Below are 21,496 nucleotides of genomic sequence, written 5' to 3' on the forward strand. Positions count from 1 at the left end.
AAAAAAAAAAAGAAAAAAAAGGAAATTAATAATTGTAAATTCTACAAAGTAGATTCGGCAAACTGATTAATGAACCAGATATAAGTAAATTGGACATGTGGCAAACTGGTTTTCAGCAGGTTGGATTCAATAAACTGGTTAACTTTAGTTAAAGATTATGACGGCTATTATTGGTTGTCAACTTGACTACATCTGGAAATAACTAAAATACAAAAGTGGAACGCACACCACAGTGAGGAATTTTTGCTTAATTTGAAGTAGGAAGATCCTCTTTTTTTATTTTTATCTTGTTTTTCAAGACGTTTCTCTGTGCAGCCTTCACTGTCCTGGAACTAGCTTTGTAGAGTAGGCTGCCCTCGAACTCACAGAGATCCTCCTCTCAAGTGCTGGGAGATCCACTTCTAATCCAGATCTTGAGGCAGGAAGACATACCTTTAGTCTGGGCCATACTTTCTGCTGGAAGTCTATATATAAGAACATGAAAAAGGGAAGTTTTTGTTCTTTGCCTACTGGTAAATCCATTCCTTTACTGGAATTAGAGCCTACTTTTCTGTGATCCAGTGTCTACAAAGACAGCCTCTTAGTCTGAGCAACTACTGGATTCTTGGACTTTCTTTTCATAACCAGCCATTATTGGTGGCCTCCAGACTGTAAATCATTCTAATAAATTCCCTTTCTATATTTAAAAATCCATTTTGTTAAATTCTATTACTCTAGAGAACCCAGATTAAAACACAGATTTAAAAAATTACTAGGGGGGCTAGAGAGATGGCTCAGAGGTTAAAAGCATTGCCTGTTCTTCCAAAGGTCCTGAGTTCAATTCCCAGCAACCACATGGTGGCTCACAACCATCTGTAATGGGGTCTGGTGCCCTCTTCTGGCCTGCAGGCATACACACAGACAGAATATTGTATACATAATAAATATTTTACAAAAAAAAATTACTAGGGAATTGCATTCCTAAAGTAAAATGATTATTAACTCTTTACTGAAATAATGTCACCCAACCTCTAAATAGAAATTACAAATGTTTGTAGAAATGAACAGTTGTTAGAGACTCCAACAGTGGGGAAGGGAACTATTTGGCTGCAATAATCACTAGATGTGCTAGAGTGTGAACCTTGAGTTAGATCTGAGTTACCTTGTTTTTGCTGTTTTGTCTTGAGGAGACATAATGGTAACAGATGTAAAATCCCCGCTCCTACTGGACTACAAAATAAGGTAGTATGTGGAAACTCCTTTATTTAGCCAAGGCAAACCTATTGCTCATGAGATTACATATCAAATTTTGCAGCACTGAAATTGCTACTCCTACCCCACCAATAGCATCCTTACAGGCTGCTAGGACTGGCAACAAGGGTTTTACTTTTGCTACTGTACACTCTCTTCATTCACATACACATAAGCATACAGTTTAATGATAAATTATTCTATAAAAGTATGGCTAGCTTCATTTTACTAAATAAATGTGAGAATTTGCTGGTCGTGGTAGCCTACCTCACTGAGTTAGAAATCAGAACCAGGCATGAAGTTTTATAAATATTAATGTTTACTTTACACTGCCTAAGTATAATCAGAAACTCTTACTACCAAAATTCCTGCTCTTTCTTATATTTAAAGAGATTCTAAATATATATTTGTTACTTCTAAAATGTATTGAAATATTTCTTCTGTTTCTCCACTGTGCTAAAAACTTTTCTTTGATGTTAAGATGGCAAAGACAGACCTTTTCAGCAAATCTAAATAACACAAAGTGACACTCTGTAAAATGCCACCATACCCTAAACCCTTTCAAGTCAACATTTTAAATGTCCAACAAGTAAATAACATTTCTAGAGTCTATTTTGAGCTTCTCTTGCATGTAAGAGTATCTATTGTAATTATTTCAGTGTTCACGCAGGGCAGCACACAGAAAAGAGATTCTACCTAATCTCTTTTGGAATTAAAAAAAGCTTTTATACTTCAGTTAGATTCAATGTCGTTTTGAGGCAATTACCAAACAAGATTATGAAAAACAAACACCTACTCCATATAGCTGAAGGAAAGAGCAGATGACTTGTTCACTTTCTTATTAGAAAAGTATTATAAAAAAATCATTTTTCTGAAAAAGATATTTTCTGAGAAGTACAAGAAGGTTGATAAGAGATAAGGCAAAGCCAGCCTGGTCTACAAGAGCTAGTTCCAGGACAACCTCTAAAGCGACAGAGAAACCCTGTCTCGAAAAACCAAAAAAAAAAAAAAAGAGAGAGAGAGAGATAAGGCAAAGTAGTTTACAGGAGGGTTTATATATACAGGAGAATGGTTTTTAACTTATCCTAAGTAAATGAAGAATAAACCATTTTGAATGGATTACCTTGTATTTATTTTATAAAAGATTCATTATTGGCATTGAACAAAATAGAATCAAGGGGGTGAGAAATAAGAACCCTGAAAAAATGTCAGTAGTGGTAGAAAATGAGAAGGATAGAGTTGGGAGTACTTAGAGTACAGAAGTTCTGAGCTTTATAGCTAATTTGTTGGACTGTAGGGAAAAAAATAATTTTTTTAACTATTGGCAACTTAAAGTTCTGTTGACCTGTGACAGTCAGAAAGAAGCACAGCTGTCAGGAGCCAATTTCCTAGTAAAATCATTGCAGGAACCATCACCCTGGGGAGTCTGCAGAGAACCCCACACCCCTAATTGTGTTAGGAATCGTTCTATTGACAGAGCCTACCCCACACCCAAATTGGCTGTTAATGGAGAGCTATCTGTTAGTGGAATCCGCCCCACATTCCAAACTATCTAGGGAACTAGGTGTGTCAACTCGTGACTTCTTGGCCCAAACTATCTAGGGAACTAGGTGTGGCAACTCGTGACTTCTTGGCCTACAGTGACCTGACCGAAGATAACCTCCTTCCTACGTGACCAACACGGACCACGTGACCAACGTGAACCACGCAGCAAGAGCCCAGGCCCCTGTGCCCATCCCCCAACTCCTTACCCTATATAAGCTGCACCCCATCTCTAGTAAACGGAGGCTCTGACAAACTTAGCATGGCCTCCTTCCTCTTTCTTAGCCCATTTATCTTCCAGACAGTGCCTCTCCGTGACCCTGGAATAACTGAACTGCCAGACGGGTTACTAACCCTAGACTAAGTAACCCGTCAAGGCAATCAACAGTGGCGCCCAAACATCAGTGCTCACTTTCAATCAACAAAAACTTTAAAAATGACTACAAGATTCCTTGACTTTAATTTGCCTCTGAATAAAAATTTATAGATAACTATGATCCCAAAATGTTCCTATTTCCATTCTGAAACCATCCCTATAAAAATTTCTGAGTGTTGCCAGGTGGCGGTAGTGCACACCTTTAATCCCGGCACTTGGGAGGCAGAGGCAGGAGGATCTCTGTGAGTTTGAGGCCAGCCTGGTCTACAGAGTCAGTCCAGGACAGCCAGGACTACACAGAGACAGAAAAACCCTGTTGGGGGAGGGGGAATTCTTAGTGTGCTAGGCATTGTGGCACATCTCTTTAATCCCAGCACAGGAGGCTTGAAGCCAGCCTGGTTTATACAAAACAAATGAAAAAGGTTGTGGGTACATTTTAAATTATTCTGAGATAACTCCAGGCAGGATCAACAAGCTATTCAGCAACATACCAAAAAAAAACCCAAACAAACAAAAAACAAAAAACTATTTTCTAAGGAAATTCATTTAATTTCTCCCTGTGTGTCTAATTTTCCAGTCCCACTCAGTTGTAGGTTTCAATATATGCTGAAGACACTGTGGAATATGATATAATTGAGTTCGAGGCCAGAGCAAGCTCCAGGACAGGGGTCCAAAGCTACAGAAAAACCCTGTCTCGAAAAAAGGGGGAAAAAAAAAGAAATATTAGAAATTACTTCATCTGTCAAAAAATAGATAAAAATAAGAACAAAGCAAATAGCCTACCAATGTCTCAATGCTATCTGTAGCATAAGAATTTCTTTTTAAAGAATTAGTCCTGCAGCCCTGGTTAGCAGAAGTACCTCAGAATAAATTAAGTCAATTACTGGTGAAAGAACAATGAGGTCAATCTTCCTAATTCCAGAATGGCCTGCAATCAAATGCCAAGATAAAAGAAAGCACAAGATAGTATAGGAGCTACTGTTTTAAAAGTAAAAAACTATTAACTATCTAAGTATCATATAGCCTGGAAAAGTTTCAAATTAAACACATGCTCAATGAATGAATAAAAGAAAAAAAAAGCAGAAGAGTTTTTACCATTTGGTCACAAAAACAGGCATCCCCCCCAAAAAAAAAACTTGGAAAAACTTAATAACAGTTGCTTGGAAGTAGAATTACCGGCATTTCCTCAGTAGTTTCAACAGTGACTGTATCTTCTGACTTAAAAACAGAGAACTACTAAGGAACTCATGCCTAAAACCCAAAGAGCAACAGGTAATTGAATTCACAAGCTCAGAAATCACTATTTAAAACCTAAATACAAGCTACCAGAGCCCTCCCAACTTGTATTTATATGCAAGCAATTTCAACTACTGCTCCCCAGAACATGCCCCATAGACATTTACAAAACTAGGTTTTCTCCAGCCAGAAGTTGAAGAATAAAGTTACAATACTTTACAAGTTACCCATAATCCTAAGCTTTTAATTAATAGAAATGTGTGAAAAGCAAACTTATGTAGAATATTTTTGAAAAGGCTCACAGCAGACAGAATATTTTATCTACAAATGTTAAATGAACTTCAACACAGTAGTATTTTCAGGGACTAACATAATCATTTGAATCCTGAACATCTCGCAGCCCAACTATCTTTAGGATTTGATTTATTAGCAAGAAAGAGAATATTTGGGGGGAAAAACAATTGTACTTTCCCACATTAGGTGACTCATTAAGCTCTCTTCTCCAAGGCTGATTGGCTTCCTGGTGCCAGTAAAATGATTGATGAGTATTTCAAATGCCGGTCTGGGCTGCATGCTCCACTCTGCCCCTCCCCCACGGCAATGCTTTCCCTTCCCTGCTGGGCTCCCTTTCACAGATCTGCAGCATTTAGGTTTCCCTTCTGTTTTGCAATTTTCTTTAATTGAATCGATGTTCTCAAATGCAAGGCATTTGATCTTCAGAAGACAGCACTCTTCTCAATTGTAGTTTTACAGTAAAAAACCCCTTTAAAAGTAATGAGGGAAAACTCTCAAGTTAACTATGGACTTGGCTCAGTGAATGAAACTCAGAAAAGAGAAAGTGTGGCAGAAACAGGTTACAAATGGAAAGAAAAGTGATCCCATTTAAAAAAAAAAATCTTGAATTTCTCTCAAATTTATACTCACTACAAATTATCCTAACATTAGTACTTTAATCGTAAACAAAGTTGACTTAAAAATTTATACGTAAATCACACGGCTGAATTTATACGTAAATCACATGGCCATGCAAACTTTATAAAAACCAGTCCTTCTAATACAAAAATAGAAACAATGTAAATGTAAGAATGACTAAATGGTATAATCCTCTGAAACTCTGGGATGTGAGGACCATAGGTTTATGTGAGGACTTGATTTATGCAACACTTCCTAAATCTCAGCTTCCTGTTCTACCCAATTCATTCCCACCAAAAAGCTAGAAAATCATTTCCGGGATTAGTGAATTTAGTCTTATTTTATAGGTGCGTCCACAGAGACATTCATACCTTTGAGACAGAGTGAGAATCAGAACCCAAGCATAAACTCCTTCCTTGGCCTCTCCTAACACCTTGGATGTGGCTGGTCTTCTCTGGAGTCATAGTCCTGCTCAAAGTACACTGCTATTGCAATCGATGGCCCACAGTGCCCATCATTTCTCAAACTATTTTTCTTTTTGATAGGAAATCACCCTCTATATTATACAAGTCTTAAGCAACTAGCTTTTATATTTCCATTTGCAAAGGTCCACATCAATATCCTTGCACTGGATCTCCCTTTTCACAAAACCAGCTTTTGTGTACCAGGTATGAAAAAGGTAGTTGGGGATAAAGGCCCCCTTTCCTTCTTAAATCCAGTCAAGCAGTCAGAAGCTTATTGACCATTCTCCTTAACCTAGAATATCTATCTAGTCTTTTTTAAATTATAAGGAGAACGAAATTTCTAATCAGAAACTTTCTTTGTTCTAGTTTCAGGACTCATCGAACTTCCAGGATTTAGCTTCAACACACTTGTTAAAACACTGCTGGCCCCACATTTCTCAATTTCCCTCTCTTCTGTTTTGTAGACTGTTTGACTGATAACAGCAAAGGATTGAGATTTCCAATCGACTCTTCTTTTATTCATGAAACAGCAATTTCATGTATATCGTACAGGAACATCAGCAATTCAAAACCCCTTCTTTCCTGAGTGCTCACCCATCTGATTTAACAGGAATTATTGTTCCTTTAGTAGCGATAAAATCTTCTAGCCAATCACTTGTTAAATACATCATGCAAAGAAGAAAAAATAGTTGCTTGCAACTCAGAGTGACTCTCACCTGTAGGAGCTAGATTCTGGACTTTCTCAACAAAGATAAGTACTCTGCATTCTCAGTCATCTGTTTTGGGGTAAACATTAAGCTTGGCACTTCACGGACCTTGTCCCTAATCCTGATACACCATCAGGCAATTTCAGAGACAAAATATATAAAGAGTGCATATATATATTCTAAAAAATAAATTACTAGTATGTCACTGTGAAATGGAGTGGGGGTTTTAGTCTCTGCACTTCAAAGTTGGTTTTCTTCTTTAACATTACTGTGCATTGTACATGGGCATTGTACATGTGTGTGTAGACGTCAGAGGTCCATCACTTGTAGGGGCAGCTTCCAGAGTTCTCAGCCTTGGCAGGCAGGAGCCCTTACCAGATGAGTTACCTCCCTAGGCCCAGGCCCCTGTAGAACAGGGATAACGGAGCTCATGGCTCACAGGGTTATAAGGATAAAGTAAACACTACAAGTTAGCTGTTATTAAAGGGGAATACTGAAATTCAGAGAAGGGACATGACAAAGTTAGATAGTCAAGATCTTTATTCAGTTACATGCCAGTTCAGCATTTCTCAACCTGTAGGTTACAACACTTCTAGGGCTCAAATGACCTTTTCAAAGGGGTCACCTAAGTAGAAAACACAGGTATCTATAGTAGCGAATTGCTATGAAACAGTGACAATAATTTTATGATGGGTGGGAGTGGCCTTAGGGAGGTTGAGAGCCAGGGCTCCAGTCCCAGCTCTTTGCCTCTCATACCATTCAACCAAAATCCTTCCTCCTGGGCTTGCATAACTAGCAGCACTTCCAAAAAACAAAGCCCTTTAAATGGGTGTCAGTAGGGGGTTCCCCCAGGTGGTTTATTATCCTGTTGAAAAGGCATCTCGGTGGAGGGACTGAAAGAACAAATCAGATTTAAAGGGTACAGTATCAACACGGAAGGAAAAAAAATAGGCTTCAAAAACTGGGCTAAAATCATTTGACGCAACTAAAGAATTTGTTTAAAGACTTCATCAGAAACATAAAACCCAGGCATTAAAATCAAAAGATAAGGTTATAAATTTCCTATAGCTAAGCTATAAGTTTCATGGAACATGTTTGTATAGGACATGAACTCTCAAACCCCAAGATAATTATAGAGCTCTCAGGTCAGAGTCTCCAATGCTGAAATCGTTTCCTCACCACCCAAACTAGGTTCTGATGCAGGAACTCCCAACTGTTACTCACAATCATGTGGCATTTCTTCCGCCAACAAACTCTACAGAATGAGTTCCAGTTAGCAGTTAGTCAAAAGTAAGGAGTAAATTCTTAACTTTTTTTTTTTCAAGACAGGGTTTCTCTGTGTAGTCCTGACTGTCCTAGAACTCCCTCTGTAGACCAGGATGGCTTCCAACTTAGAGATCTGCCTCCCCCTGCCTCCCCAGTGTTGAGTTAAAGACAGGCAGCACGACCGCCCAGCTAAATCCCTAGTTTTTAACAACATAGTAACTTGAATTACACTAAAAGGTTATTCACACTAAGAAAGGGTATTCCTAAGCCACAGGAGGATATGGTTCTCCTATCCACACTTCATTACTATCTCAGTGAAAATCAGGTTGAAAGCAAACCAATCTACAAAATGGCATTGCCAAATCACAACTTTAAAAAGAGCTCCTAAAGACAGATTTGCCTAAGGAAAGTAAATAAGACAACCTCTTTGTTAAATTTTTATTTTCAATTATGTATACATGTGTGTGTTTGTGTGTAGGTGCAGGTGCCCACAGTCAGACGAAATTTGAACCCCGTACGAGGAACCGAACTTTGATTCTCTAGAAGAGAAGCAATTGCTCCTAACTGCTGAGTCATCTTACTAGCCCCATATGATTGTTAGTTTTAACTGTGATGTAACATTGGAAGAAAGGCTCAGGAAGGGATTACCTAGATCAAGATGGTCTATGGGCTCCCAAGAACCCATGTTATTCTTTTTTTTTAAATGTTAATTTGTATCTGAGTACTCTGCATTTTTGTAGCAATGAATCATACTTGTTTGTTACTAGACTTGGTTCTACAACTTGAGTATATAGTTCTTGCAGAAGAATGGAGCTGCTCTTCCTGAGTTTAATTCCCAGCAACCACATGGTGGCTCATAACCATCTGTAATGAGATGTGGTGCCCTCTTCTGGCCCACAGGGATACATGCAGACAGAATATTGTACATATAATAAAAATAAATAAATCTTAAAAAAAAAAAAACTTTAAAAAAATGGAGCTGCTGAAAAGCTGCTGCCCAACACAGCAGCTAAGCAATTGGCTAATGAGAGTGCTGAGACACACTTCATTTAAGAAATTCAAACAGAGAAAACAAAATTAGAGTACTCATTTCCAATAAAAGAAGGATTATGGAAAGAATAATAATAATTATGGAAAGAAAAGAAAAATCTAAGCTGGGCTGTGGTGGCGCACGCCTTTAATCCCAGCACTCGGGAGGTAGAGGCAGGCGGATCTCTGTGAGTTCGAGGACAGCCTGGTCTACAAGAGCTAGTTCCGGGACAGGAACCAAAAACTATGGAGAAACCCTGTCTCGAAAAATCCAAAAAAAAAAGTCAGGTGTGAGAGTGATGCTGGGTGCTTGGGAACCTAAGGAGAGTGTATGAAGTCACCCTAAGTTACATACTGCAAGACTGTCTCAGAAAAAAAATGAAAGGAAGGGGAGATGATAGGTGAAGACAGAGAGGGGAAGGAAAAAGGAAAAAAAAACACCACCGACAAATAGCCAAGTACTTGCAATAGTGGTGGTTTATTAAAGCTTAGTTCAAGGTAGGGTCTGACTCATCACTGGCCCTGTCCAACTCCCAGCATTGCAAAAATTAAAAACATATCAGTAAAATATGTACATTAAATTGCATTTTGAATAGATCTTTGATCCACATAGGACTTGTGTTAAAGTCTAACAATGACACCTGTAACTCATAATCCTTCTGCTTCAACCTCCTGAGGGCTATTATGACAGGCACCACCCATGTCCAGCCTTTTTTTTGTTGTTGTTGTTGTTGTTTTGTTTTTTTTTTTTTTTTTGTTTTTCGAGACAGGGTTTCTCTGTGGCTTTGGAGCCTGTCCTGGAACTAGCTCTGTAGACCAGGCTGGTCTCGAACTCACAGAGATCCGCCTGCCTCTGCCTCCCGAGTGCTGGGATTAAAGGCGTGCGCCACCATCGCCCGGCCAGCCAGTTATTTTCAAATAGCACACTTATACATGCTTTGAAAAACAATGTATCGGGGCTGGAGAAATGGCTTAGCGGTTAAGAGTACTGACTGCTCTTCCAGAGGACCGGGGTTCAATTCCCAGCACCCACATGGCAGCTCACAACTGTCTGAAAATCCAGTTCCAGGGGATCTGATGCCTTTACACCAATGCACATAAAGATAAATAAATCATAAAAAAAAAAAAAGAAAAACAATGTATCACTTAGTTACATAGAGCCTTTAAATAATAAGCACACATCATTATACAATAGCAAAAAAAAAAAAGAACTTTTTTTTTTTTCCGAGACAGGATTTCTCTGTGTAAAGGCCCTAGATGTCCTGGAACTAGCTTTTGTAGACCAGGCTGGCCTTGAACTCACAGACTTCTACCTCAAGCGTGCTGGTTGGGATGAAAGGCATGCACCACCACTGCCTGACTAGAAAGTTTTTAGTACTGAGAAGCTGTTAAGTTCATAGCAGCAGGTCCAAGATTTTAAAAATCCTACTATGCCAGGTGGTGGAGAAGGCCTTTCTTCCCATCACTAGGGAGGCAAAGGCAGGCAGATCTCTAAGTTTGAGGCCAACAAACCTGGTCTACAGAGCAAGTTCCAAGACAGCCAGAGCTACACAGAAACCCTTGAAAAACACTAGAAAGATAAATATAGATAGATATTTTGACCTGAAAAATATCCTGAAAGGATCTCAGGGTCCCCCAGAGGTCTACATTTTGAAAATCACTGGTTTAGATGAAAACTACATTTAAACAGTCAGTATGTTAGAAGCAATTAAGTCTAAAACAACTTGGTAATAATTGATCAAGAAATGATGGAAAACAATCCAAATTAGTACTGCCTCATTACTTTTTAACATTATTTAGTATACATTAAAGTAACACAGTGGTGCTCAGACCACATCTCTGAATTAAACTGTAGTAAGAAAAATATTTTACCTGATCCAGTCGAATATGCATTATTATTGAAATAGTCAAACTGAATCTTTTAGTTCTTCCAGGGTGATAATGCTTCAAGACTCATACGAACACATGACTTAGAGGCTGTTAAGTGAAAACTGGCGCAGTTAGTTCTCCACATTGAGCCTCACTACTTTATTTTGAAATAGGTGTTAATGAATGCTTTCTTTGAGACAGGGTTCTCTGTAGCTTTGGAGCCTGTCCTGGAATCAGGCTGGCCTCGAATTTACAGAGGTCTGCCTGCCTCTGCCTCCCGAGGCTTTCATAAATCTTTATCAGATTATGTCTCAAGGAAACATAGGCAAAATTTCAAGGGAAGTTCAACTATCTCTTCATCCAATTAGTCTTTTTTTTTTTTATTATGTATACAATATTCTAAAAAAAAAAAAAAAAAAGACTCTATGTATGCCCGCACGCCAGAAGAGGGCGCCAGATCTCATTACAGATGGTTGTGAGCCACCATGTGTTTCCTAGGAATCGAACTCAGAATCTCAGGAAGAGCAGCCAGTGCTCTTAACCACTGAGCCATCTCTCCAGCCCCTATCTAATTAGTCTTTCAGAAGAAAAATAAAAAACATGGAAATCTTAGCACTACAAGAAAGAATTGGAAACAGAGAACACACTAACAGAACTCTGAAATGCTTTTAGAGAGATCTAAAATTCCATGGTTCTATCAATTAAAAGAAGTCAAAAATTAAGAAACTAAGGAAATCCAAATGAGGAATTTTGTGTCTCTCCCTCAAAATTATCCTCAAATAGATTGTTTCCAATAAAAAAGAGTACTTCAAGCCAGTTGGTGGTGAGGCCAGCCTGGTCTACAAGAGCTAGCTCCAGGACAGGCTCCAAAGCCACAGAGAAACCCTGTCTCAAAAAACAAACAAAGAGAGAGAGAGAGAGAGAGAGAGAGAGAGAGAGAGAGAGAGAGAGAGAGAGAGAAGGAAGGAAATCAAAGAGAGAAAACAGTAGTTGAAGCAGCTCTAAGACACATGTGTCATGGACACACTGTGACCACAGACCCAAAGGATGACAGCTTACTATTCTAACAAGTCTTTTGATCACCATCACCCAGTTAAAAAAACAAATCTCACTTTGACAATGTGAAGTAAGTCGCTGCTCTGGCACACACCCATAGTGTATCTCCATATCAAATGCTGAGATTTGTTTTCCGGAGTACATAACATGCTGTCCAGGGAATTGGTTTTCCAGGTGACTTATCAACAGTGTCTATAGAATTGACACTAACCTAAAAGTAAAAATCAGCCTAGAAAACAGAAAAATACACTACTACTGCCACCTGTGGTTTAGGGTTGAACAGCTTCTCCACTATAAACAAATTTAAGGATTCAGAGTTTTCAATTAGGATGCAAAGATATCATTTTAGAAGAAACTTTTAAAAGTTAACTCATAATACAACAAAATTACAGCATTTACTTGTTTGAAACTTAAGAATTCGTAACTTCTTAATGTGGAATTACATAATGCTACAGAAAAACCACAAACTACCTTGAATAAAAATGTTTCCATTGCACAAAGGCTAACTTTTGAAAATCTGAAAACAAAACTTGCATTTTTTACAGAAATCTAGGAGTTTTCCCTTCGACATAATAGTAAATCTAGCTTGCTTTCAACATGATAAAAGTCTGAAGTTCAATTATTTCTATAATTTAAGAACAAAAATTGAGAATGCAAAAAAAGCTCAAAGTAGGCTATTTTTCCAACTTATTTTCTCTCAATTTGCTTTCTCAAATGACAACCATGGTAGCATGGGGATCAAACGATTCTGTGCAGTTGGGGGTGGGGAAAAAAAGCAATTCAGATCCCCAGCAGCCAGCTGAGGCAATCCTTGTCCTTCCAAGCTCAATCACTGTTAATTAGAATTGCTGAGTACACTAGAAAAGGCTTATTAAAATAATTTAAATAATTGTAACCCTCGGGAAAACAAATCTATTTTCTTCAGAGACATCTCTAGAAAGGATGATGTTTAACAGGTCATAAAATAAGCAAGAAATATTTAATTTAAATAAATTATGCCTATTTGTTTCTAAACAATAGCTATCTCACAATATCATGGGTTTGGCTGGGTTTTTTTTCTTTCTAATTTCCCTAACTTACAGTCTAACAAGCACCCAAAACTATGCTGAAAACACTGGGAACGCGGAAGACTGAGGCTGATTTTAGGGATATCGTACAGCAAAGTGATATCCAGAGAGTCCTAAAATTCACAATTAAAATAAAGTTGAAAATTTGGCGTGGGTATATAAAATGTTTGGACAATAAACGGGGTCAAGCTGGCCTTTTCCATGAAAAAAAAAATTAAAGATGAACCCAAAACTTCAGTTACAAAAGCCTTAATAACCAAAACAGAATTCTCTAGCTCAGTACCAAGCCACCTTGCAAACTTAATAATTCTGTCATCTCTGAACACCACTTATCAGTGATATCCATAAATGTTCAAGGAAAAGCCAGGCAAACATTTATTAAGAATAATTTCTTAATTTTTAAGTTGACTTAAAAATACAAAAAAACACTTCCCTTCACAGCTTGTGTTTTGGAAATGTGTTTGAGGTTTTACAAAGAATTGGTTATATTGTACCACTACCCATAGGGGCATATTAAAAAACTACCTGCTCCTTAAAACTGCTTCCTTGTTGAAATGGAAGCCTGCTTATCTGCAGTCAGAGCTTTCTAATTCTGACCGTTTTCTCAAGTAAGATGACTGACTATAATATGGTTTTTACACACAAAGTCATTTCCTTCTATTTAAGAGCTATTTTAGCAACTGTCCTAAAAGTGTGTTTTAACCTAGAATTTTTTTCCTTTGTCCCACAACTCCAGAGAAATAAGGGAGATGAGAAATCAAGAAATACTGATATATATATATATATATATATCATATATTCATATATATACTCATATGAGTATAGTTTAGTCTTGAAAACCCGCATTTTTTCATTAGCTTCCCTTCTAACACCTTTTCATGTACTTGTACAAGGATACGACTTCTGCTACAAAATGTAGCATGAATTTCATATTAGTAAGCATGCTCTCCTCAAGCAAGAATAAGGTGTTTTCAGCATATGGTGAACGGTAGGTACATCACAGCCTGGAAATGTGGTAACTTTACATCTCAGATTTTTCCTTAAGGAAACTAGAGAATTCTCAGTTGATTCAGAATTAAAATTTCAAGTCACAAAACTAAAAAGTTAAATTTGTGAAGTAAAGTGCTTGTTAATTTAAGAAATTTAAGCATTTTAAGCCAAGCATGGTGGTGCACACTGTTAGTCCCAGCACTCAGAAAGGCAGAGGCAGGCGGTTTTCTGAGTTTGAGACCAGCCTGGTCTACAAACTGAGCTCCAGGAGAACCAGGACTACACAGAGAAACTGTGTCTCGAAAAAACAAAACAAACAAACAAAAAGAAGCATTTTGTTGGTAATCTCATGTGAGGAAGCATCCACAGTACTTAGTGAGCTCATTTCCTCCAGAGGAATAAGGTAAAATTATGCACTTAATTCCTTATAATGGTTTATAGTCTTTTTGCTATTTAAATATTTAAAAATCTACTCCCTCACTCTCTTGAAATAAAATGAACAAATGCTTCCTCAAAGCATTCATCTCCCTTTGAAATCCCAAAAGGGAGCAATCATTATTACAACTAAGTGAGTTTGTTTGTTATAAAACCACAAGCAACAGCCAAAAATAGCAGAGTCAGCACAAGGAATTCCTGGAAGGGTGATGGTGCATCAAAAGGCTAGCTACTCTGTTCGGATGGAATCATAAAAACATCTGGAGGACTGTAAATTCAGCAATGGACTTTACTTCTTGACACAGACTGAAGACCTCCTCTCTAGATAACGACTTCAGGAAAAATGAAAATGTCACCAGGATGAAAAGTTAAAGAAGTGCTTTTCCCCTCAGATATCAACAAACAATCTTATTTATCTTTGGAGAAAACTATTCATTAGGGAGGAAGGGGGGAAAAGTCCACTATTCCAAAGGAAAACTTTATATTTTGAAAATTCTCCCGAGCACTTTTTGGGTACTCATCAACAAACTACAAAACACCACAGACACATTGATAATTTTTTGTACTGAAAAAACAAGCTATGCTACAAAAATTTCATATTTTCTCATGAACAAATTAAGCTGCCAAAAGTTCACATTGTGGTTTTGACAAAAAAAAAAAAAAGAATATATTTGTATCACTAACTTCGACTGGTGTGAAATAGTAAAAACGCTTTTAGCTTAACAGACTGTTCCTTAAAAGTCTTTTAAATGGTTCTGATCCTTTGAGGAAAAAATGAGTATTAACAGATAATCTGATTAAGAGATAAAATTGCCACACAGTTCTTTAAATGTTCCAATGAATAATTAATAACAACGGCATTGTTCTCTTGCTTCCCTTACAATAATATTCTCAAGTAGAACTGAAAGTGATGGCTGCAATAAAATCTGTCATCCAACGGTAAGCACAGGTGGGGACAGGAACTACTCGCAAACAGGAAAGCATTACGGAAATACACTAACAGGGACATCCGATAAATCTGGGAGTGGAATTTTAAAAACTGCACGGCAAATTTGAGGTCAAGAATTACAACATTTCCAGGTTAACATCAAACCAAACCTCTGCATAAATTAACTTTAAAAAAAGTCAAAATTATTAAAGAAATCATCTTGGTTCTAGACACTGTCCCTTTCTACCCTAACTATATTCCTTCCTACCCCTTTGCGACGTGGGATTTTATCGATCCCAAACACGTTCACATGCAGAATCACTCCCCCATCGGATGCCCGGCCACCTAGGTCCCACACATCATACACATCTCAAACTCAAGAGCTTTGAAAACATCACCGTTTGATCACCATAATATCAAATTAGCCAGGTTTTCTTCTAAACAGACCTTTCCTCTTAACTGGTTAAAAAGAAGAAACGAAAGATCTACTGAACTAGCAATAAATGGTTGGTGAATTAATAAACTTATGAAGAAGCAAATCCAGCCCGACTTCCCTTTTGTGGCTCCCCATTCATTCATGCCACAACCGAACGCCTTGGTGACCCATTTTCGGGTTGCTTCCCCCACACCTGCCAAGTCACTGTCCTGATTTGAGAAACTTCTTACTAAAGCAATTAATTTTTAGTGCCTCCTAACTGTCCCTGGTGTTTGCATTCAATCTGAAATCTGTTACTTGTTACACACTGTTCGGGTCCTAGATCTCCCAGAGAATTGCGCGTTTATGGCGCAGAGAGGGGAGGAGGCAGGGATCTCTGAGAGCCTGCCCTTTATTCGGAAATGAGATGTGAAAGGTGGAAGGCAGGGCAAATAAATAAATAAATCGGGTTTACCGCGGGAGCGTTTGCCAGCCGCAACGAGCACCCTTTGTAATGCAGGCCTCCCGGGGCTATCGCCTTCGCTAATTGCTCCAGGGCGCTTTCCAAGTTCAAAAGTTCACCTTTTACGACCTCACAAAAGCTCCTTACACATTACCAATAAAAACATTCCGCCGCAAACACCGAGGGGGAAAATATCAAACAGAAACAAAACACTGCGCGGGGGAAGGGGGGACCCAACCCGGAGGAACCTGTGGGCTGGGCCGGGACAAGGGGGACACAGCGGCCCGGCCAGGTGAGGAATTCTCAGCACCCCGGAAGAGCTAGGCTGGGCGGCCAGCAAAGCGTCCGGCAAAGGCCGGGAAAAGGCAGGTGTCCCGAGCCCAGGGGTCCCGCCGGAGACCTGAGCCTAGGAGAGGGGGCCTGGGCAAGGGGAGGCCGGGGGACGGGAGTGGGCACCGAGGTCCAAGGAGAGTCACCATTAGGGGTCTGCGCAGAGGCGGACGCTCGCGGGGCTGGGAGGAAGCGTGGGGCTTCCTGAAGAAAAACGCCCCAGGATAGGTGCACGGTGCCAAGGTGTGGCGTCTGCGGGCCCCCAGATGAAGAAATAGGGTGCTCCATAAACCAGGGCCCCCTGAGGGAGAAAGGACTGGCGTAGAGGGGGGACGGCGGGGGGGGGGGTCCGCGCTGAGGGGACCGGGATCCCGCGGAGAGAAAGTGCGAGCCCAGGGTGGAGTCCACGCTGAGGGCCGCCCGGCGTCCGGGGCCAGAGCCGGCTGAGAGAAAAGAGGGGATCGCGGGCGTTGGGACCGCCGGGACCCCGAAGGCCCTTCACCCACCGTTCCGCGGCGGCGGAGGGAGCGCGGCGGGCGGCTCCAGGAACCCCGCCGAGCCCCCGCCGCCTCCCGCTCCGCTGGGCGGCCGTTCGTCCCGCTCCATGCGGCGGCGCTCAGGGCCCCCGCAGGCTTCGCTGCTCCGCCATGACTCGCGCCCTCGTAGTCGTCGTCGTCGTCCACCGGGGGGAGGGGGCTGTCAGGGGCCGGCGGGCTCCCGGCCGCCGCGCGCTCTGGGCCCCGAGCCTCCCGGCTCCGCGCCCCTCCGCGCCGCGCCCCCTCAGCACTGGCCAGCTCCCTCCTCTGACGTCACGCGCTGCTGCCACGCACGTGCCCGCGGGACACACTAGGAATTGTAGTCCTCCAGGCGAGGCCGGTCACACGGGACTCTACCAATTGAGGGGGTGAGGTATGAAGATAGGCAGTCCTGAGGAGGGAGAACCAAAACATGTCATTATTCTGAACTCTAATGAAACTTCCCATATATAGAGACCACAAATAGTTAGCCATGGTCCTCTCTGTTGTGACTTGTCCGTATACAGAGTTCCTTGTAATTCCGACTCCTTCCCCGCGCTAATAATGAGTCGTTCCAAGGAGGCGGGTCCACCAGGAGCCCGCTGAGCACGTGCAACCAAGCCCAGCCCTGTGGGGAAGGCCCCAGGGGGCGGGGTGTGTAGGTACTCTGGAGGGCTTTCCTCCGGAGCTGCACGACAAATTGGACCAGAGATTAAAGGACCCGAGTTTAGCCAGAGGTGACTGCGTTCGTATGCAAATAGAATCTATACAGCTCTGCTTTCCGGAGAAGTGTTTAAAGCCTCTAACCTCCGGGTGGGCGGGAAAGACTAAAGTTTCTCTTCCTCCTCTTTCTTTCCCCGCACCCTGCCCATAGAACAGATGGGCAAACTAAGATCAGGGTCTTTGATGCCGTCAAAGAAAACTTGAAACTCTTGACTACGGGTATCCTAAAGAGCTGATCCTCTTCCAGCCTGTTCGTCCCACCTTTGCTCAGTTTACCTGTCTGAAAAATGGGAATTGTAATAAGAACCATGTCAAATGATAAGATACTAACACACACACACACACACACACACACACACACGTCGCCTTCCATTGCACCGTGTCCAATGCTAACATGCTAACACACACACGCATACACACGTCGCCTCCTTTTACCGAAGTTTCTACCAAACAAAATCTAGATTTTTTTCCCCTTCCTCTACCTTGGCACAACTCCCGCGACCACAAGGTGGCGCGCGGCCACGGGCTTCAAGGCGAGCTGTGGGACTGCTTTCCAGGACGCCCCCCACTTCCCTTAGGAAACCACCGCTGTAGTAGGCTACAGCCCAGCACGTAAGCGCTTATCTGACCCACTAGAAGACAAAGAACCCTAGTGCTTTACTTGCTTGTTCTCTGCTAGGTCATGTCGAAGCGTCTGCACTCTGTCACCTCACTGCCCCATCTGCCTCGGCAGTCCTCCGGTTCCTTGTGTGTCATTCCTTACTTGTTTAAAAGTCTTTATCCTGGCATATGCAGTCTAGCCTGTTCCGATTGATTCCTGCCCACCCACACCTCTTTCCTCACCTGCTACTCAGGAGACTGCCACACCTACAGGCATTTTCCAACTGCTGTCCATTACCAATAGTTAACCTGGGTTTTATGCTTAATTCATGCCAGCCGCCTTTAGAAGAGATTTACACAAATTATGTGCTGTCTAAACCTCCCACACCTGCTCGATGAGGTATCCCTGATATTGTTGCTTTCACATGCAAATGGTATGGCCCAGAAGTGATTGCCATTATGTACTTGGTGGGCCAGAAAGCTGAAATACCACAGGGCAGTATTGACGCAAGCATTTGGGAGACAGAGGCAGGCGGATCTTTTTGAGTTCAAGGACAGCCTGGTCTACAGAGCTAGTTCCAGGACAACCAAGGCTACCCAAAGAAACCCTGTTTCGAAAAAAACAAAACATAAAAGAAAGAAGAAAGCCACACTGCCCTTGGCCTGACCACTATAAACTCTTAACTCATCTTTTTAGATCCTGTTCCAATCCTTCCTTAATACCTCTGATCGAGAGACAACTAGGTCCCTCTATGTTCCCATAGGGCCCTGTCTATATAGGTGGACTGTAAGAAATGGTCTTCCTTGCCACTTTCTGAGCTCCCCAAGGGCTGGGCACTGTACTCCACAGCAAGCCCTTAGTGTTGTAGGAAGAAATCCTTCTTCAGCTCTGCATTTCACCATGTGTCAGGATCACATGGTCTTCCCAGAGCCAGCTTTCTCTGCATCGCAGGCCCCTTCCCTGGAATGCCAAGTGACTGGGCAGACATCTGATGCCTGAGGATTGAAAGGTAGATAAAGATGAAGTCAGCCCAAAACTGAGTTCAGCCACATGCACACCTCCTGGAAACAGCTCTTTCTCCTGTTCAGCTCCACGCCTCTTCCTTCCCAAAGCCTACCAAAGACCCTTAACAACCAATCCTTGGACTCTCGCCCCCTATCTCCTCTGCTACTGAGTACCATGCAGTAGATGCTTGCTAATAGGCATCCACTAAGAGTCCAGCACCTAGACTGGGCCTTATTTCTCATTTTTTGACATTTTCCCCACAACCCTGAAAAGTGAGTTCCCTCTCTGAGTTTCCAGCTGAGGAGACAGCCTGAGTAAAGCAGATTTAAAGGGCCCTCGGCATTTATAGGGTATACAGGAGAAATGGAAAGGAAGGCCTCTGACGATGAGGGGGAGTCTGCAGGAGACACAGCTCAAACCGAGATCCCAAAGCCAATCAGGAACTTGGTACATTTGAGCTGTGGGTTATCCATGGTGACAGAGATGACCGTAGGAGGATGCCATTGGTTGTCCAGAAGAGGGCAGAGTTCCTCTGGTGGCCTTGCTCTAGCAGGACAAGCCTTAAAGAGTCAGTTAAGTCGGCGGTGGTGGCACAAGCCTTTAATCCCAGGGAGACAGAGGCAGGTGGATCTCTGTGAATTTGAGGCCAGCCTGGTCTATACGAGTTCCACTACAGACTCCAAAGCTACACAGAGAAACCCTGCCTTGAAACAAACAAACAAAAAGTAGCTGTTATTGGCACAACAGAGAGAAGAAAGATGGAAGATGTGAAAGAGAAGGGACTCAGAGACTGGAGAGCTTTGTCAGAGCAAAGGGTAAAACTGTAAGTACCACTCGAACTTTGTAGCCATTCCCAAAGGGCAATTTAACTGTTCCTCCACCACTTTTTTGTTTTGTTTTGTTTTGTTTTTTTGGAGGGGGGATGTTTTGTTTTTTGTTTTTCGGGACAGGGTTTCTCTGTGTACCCCTGACTGTCCTGGAACTCATTTTGTGGACCAGGCTGACCTCGAACTCAGAGATCCTCCTGATTTTGCCTCCCGAGTGTTGGGATTAAAGGCGTGCGCTAGCACCGCCCAACTATTTTCTCCCTTTTATCAATGGGGAAACTGGTACTCAAAAAGGCAAAGGGACACGTCTAAGATCTTTCATTTCACAGAACGGAACCTCAGTTCGTCGCGAGCCCGTACTTCTCTTTCCGCCTGGCTGCAGCTACGGCTCTCTCCCACCGGCACTTCTCAATGCCTCAGGACCGCAGGGGATGGGCGGGGATGGGAGGGGAGGAGCGGGCACCCCTCCACCCTAGCTCCGCCCCCAGCGGCACTGCAGGGGCACTGGGCTGGGGGGCGCCCCGCGGCAAAGCCGGGCTGCAGCGTCGAGCTCGCCGTGCTGCTGACGATCCCAAGCGTGCTCGTGGAGACGTCCGTTCCTGTCGAGCCATGGCAGCGGCAGCCCTCCGGCCTTGGTGCCTTCAGTTGAGGCTGCTGCTGCTGTTGCTGCTGCTGCTGCTACTTTTGCTTTGGGCTGATCCCGTGCGGCCCGACAGTAAGGTACGTGCGCTGCTGGAACCTGGCACAGCTCGGCGATGACCGGCGCGAGGGGGCGCTATGGCCGAGGAGGGTGCCTTCAGCGGGAAGATGGGGACAAGGCAGATCAGACTTGGGACTTGGTCTGGATTCTGGAATCAAAAGCCTTAAAAAGGAACATGTGCGGGAAGAAGCGTTGGTGATGATAGGGTGCTTGGGTCCTGGAGCTTGAGAAAGGCGCTGTGGACCTTGTAATGCTCAAAGATAGGGCCTCAAACCCAGGATCAAGTTGGGAAGTCTCAGGTGCTCAGGGGCTGGCAGGGAAAAGTGGTCAGTAAGAGCAACTGGTTGAGTTTCCATGCGGAGACTGCCCACGTGGTTGTAGACCCACGCGTGGGCAGTTATCCAGGTACTCTTGGGCTTGCAGTGGGCTTTAAACCAAGACTTTCAGGAGAAGCTGGGAACTCAGAGTTCTTTCCTCAGTGAAAAGGACTGGCCACCTGGCCTCTGAGACCTGAACTCACACACTGTATTCACCTGTCGCTGGTGCTTTTACCTCTCTTAGCATCTCTCCCTCTTTCCCTCCCTTCCTCCCTCCCTCTCCCCCTCCTTCCTGCCTTCCTTCCTGCCTTTCTTCCTTCCACAATCTCACTGTGTAATTCTGGTTTTGCAGGGAGGTAGAGGCAGGCAGATCACCGTAAATTCGAGGCCAGCCTAGTTTACAAAGCAAGTTCCAGGACGGCCCAGGTTGTTACACAGAGAAACCCTGTCTAGAAAAACAAAAACAAAACAACAACAACAAAAAAAAAAAAAA

The 21,496-nt window shown here is 42.3% G+C and overlaps 2 protein-coding genes across 3 annotated transcripts in view; one reads left to right on the forward strand and one right to left on the reverse strand.

Moving 5' to 3' along the window:
- The window catches only part of Nr6a1 (nuclear receptor subfamily 6 group A member 1), a 148,543-nt gene extending 131,476 nt beyond the window's left edge, over positions 1–17,067 (reverse strand). The window contains exon 1 of the mRNA XM_005345955.3: positions 16,822–17,067. Coding sequence (XP_005346012.1) covers positions 16,822–16,921 — 100 coding nt within the window. The 5' untranslated portion in view covers positions 16,922–17,067. The remainder of the gene's footprint in view (positions 1–16,821) is intronic.
- Positions 17,068–19,960: 2,893 nt separating this feature from the next.
- Olfml2a (olfactomedin like 2A) overlaps positions 19,961–21,496 on the forward strand; it is a 30,552-nt gene continuing 29,016 nt past the window's right edge. The window contains exon 1 of one of the 2 annotated variants that reach the window (XM_026778736.1): positions 19,961–19,982. Coding sequence is in view for 1 of the 2 variants with exons in the window: in XM_013346070.2 (XP_013201524.1) it covers positions 20,596–20,706 (111 nt within the window). In the remaining variant the exon portion in view is untranslated. Of the gene's footprint in view, positions 19,983–20,505; positions 20,707–21,496 lie in introns of those variants that run through there. The other variant, XM_013346070.2, reaches the window with a different exon arrangement.

The sequence above is a fragment of the Microtus ochrogaster genome, chromosome 4 (genome assembly GCF_000317375.1).
Source record: "Microtus ochrogaster isolate Prairie Vole_2 chromosome 4, MicOch1.0, whole genome shotgun sequence".
Classification (NCBI taxonomy): Eukaryota; Metazoa; Chordata; class Mammalia; order Rodentia; family Cricetidae; genus Microtus; species Microtus ochrogaster.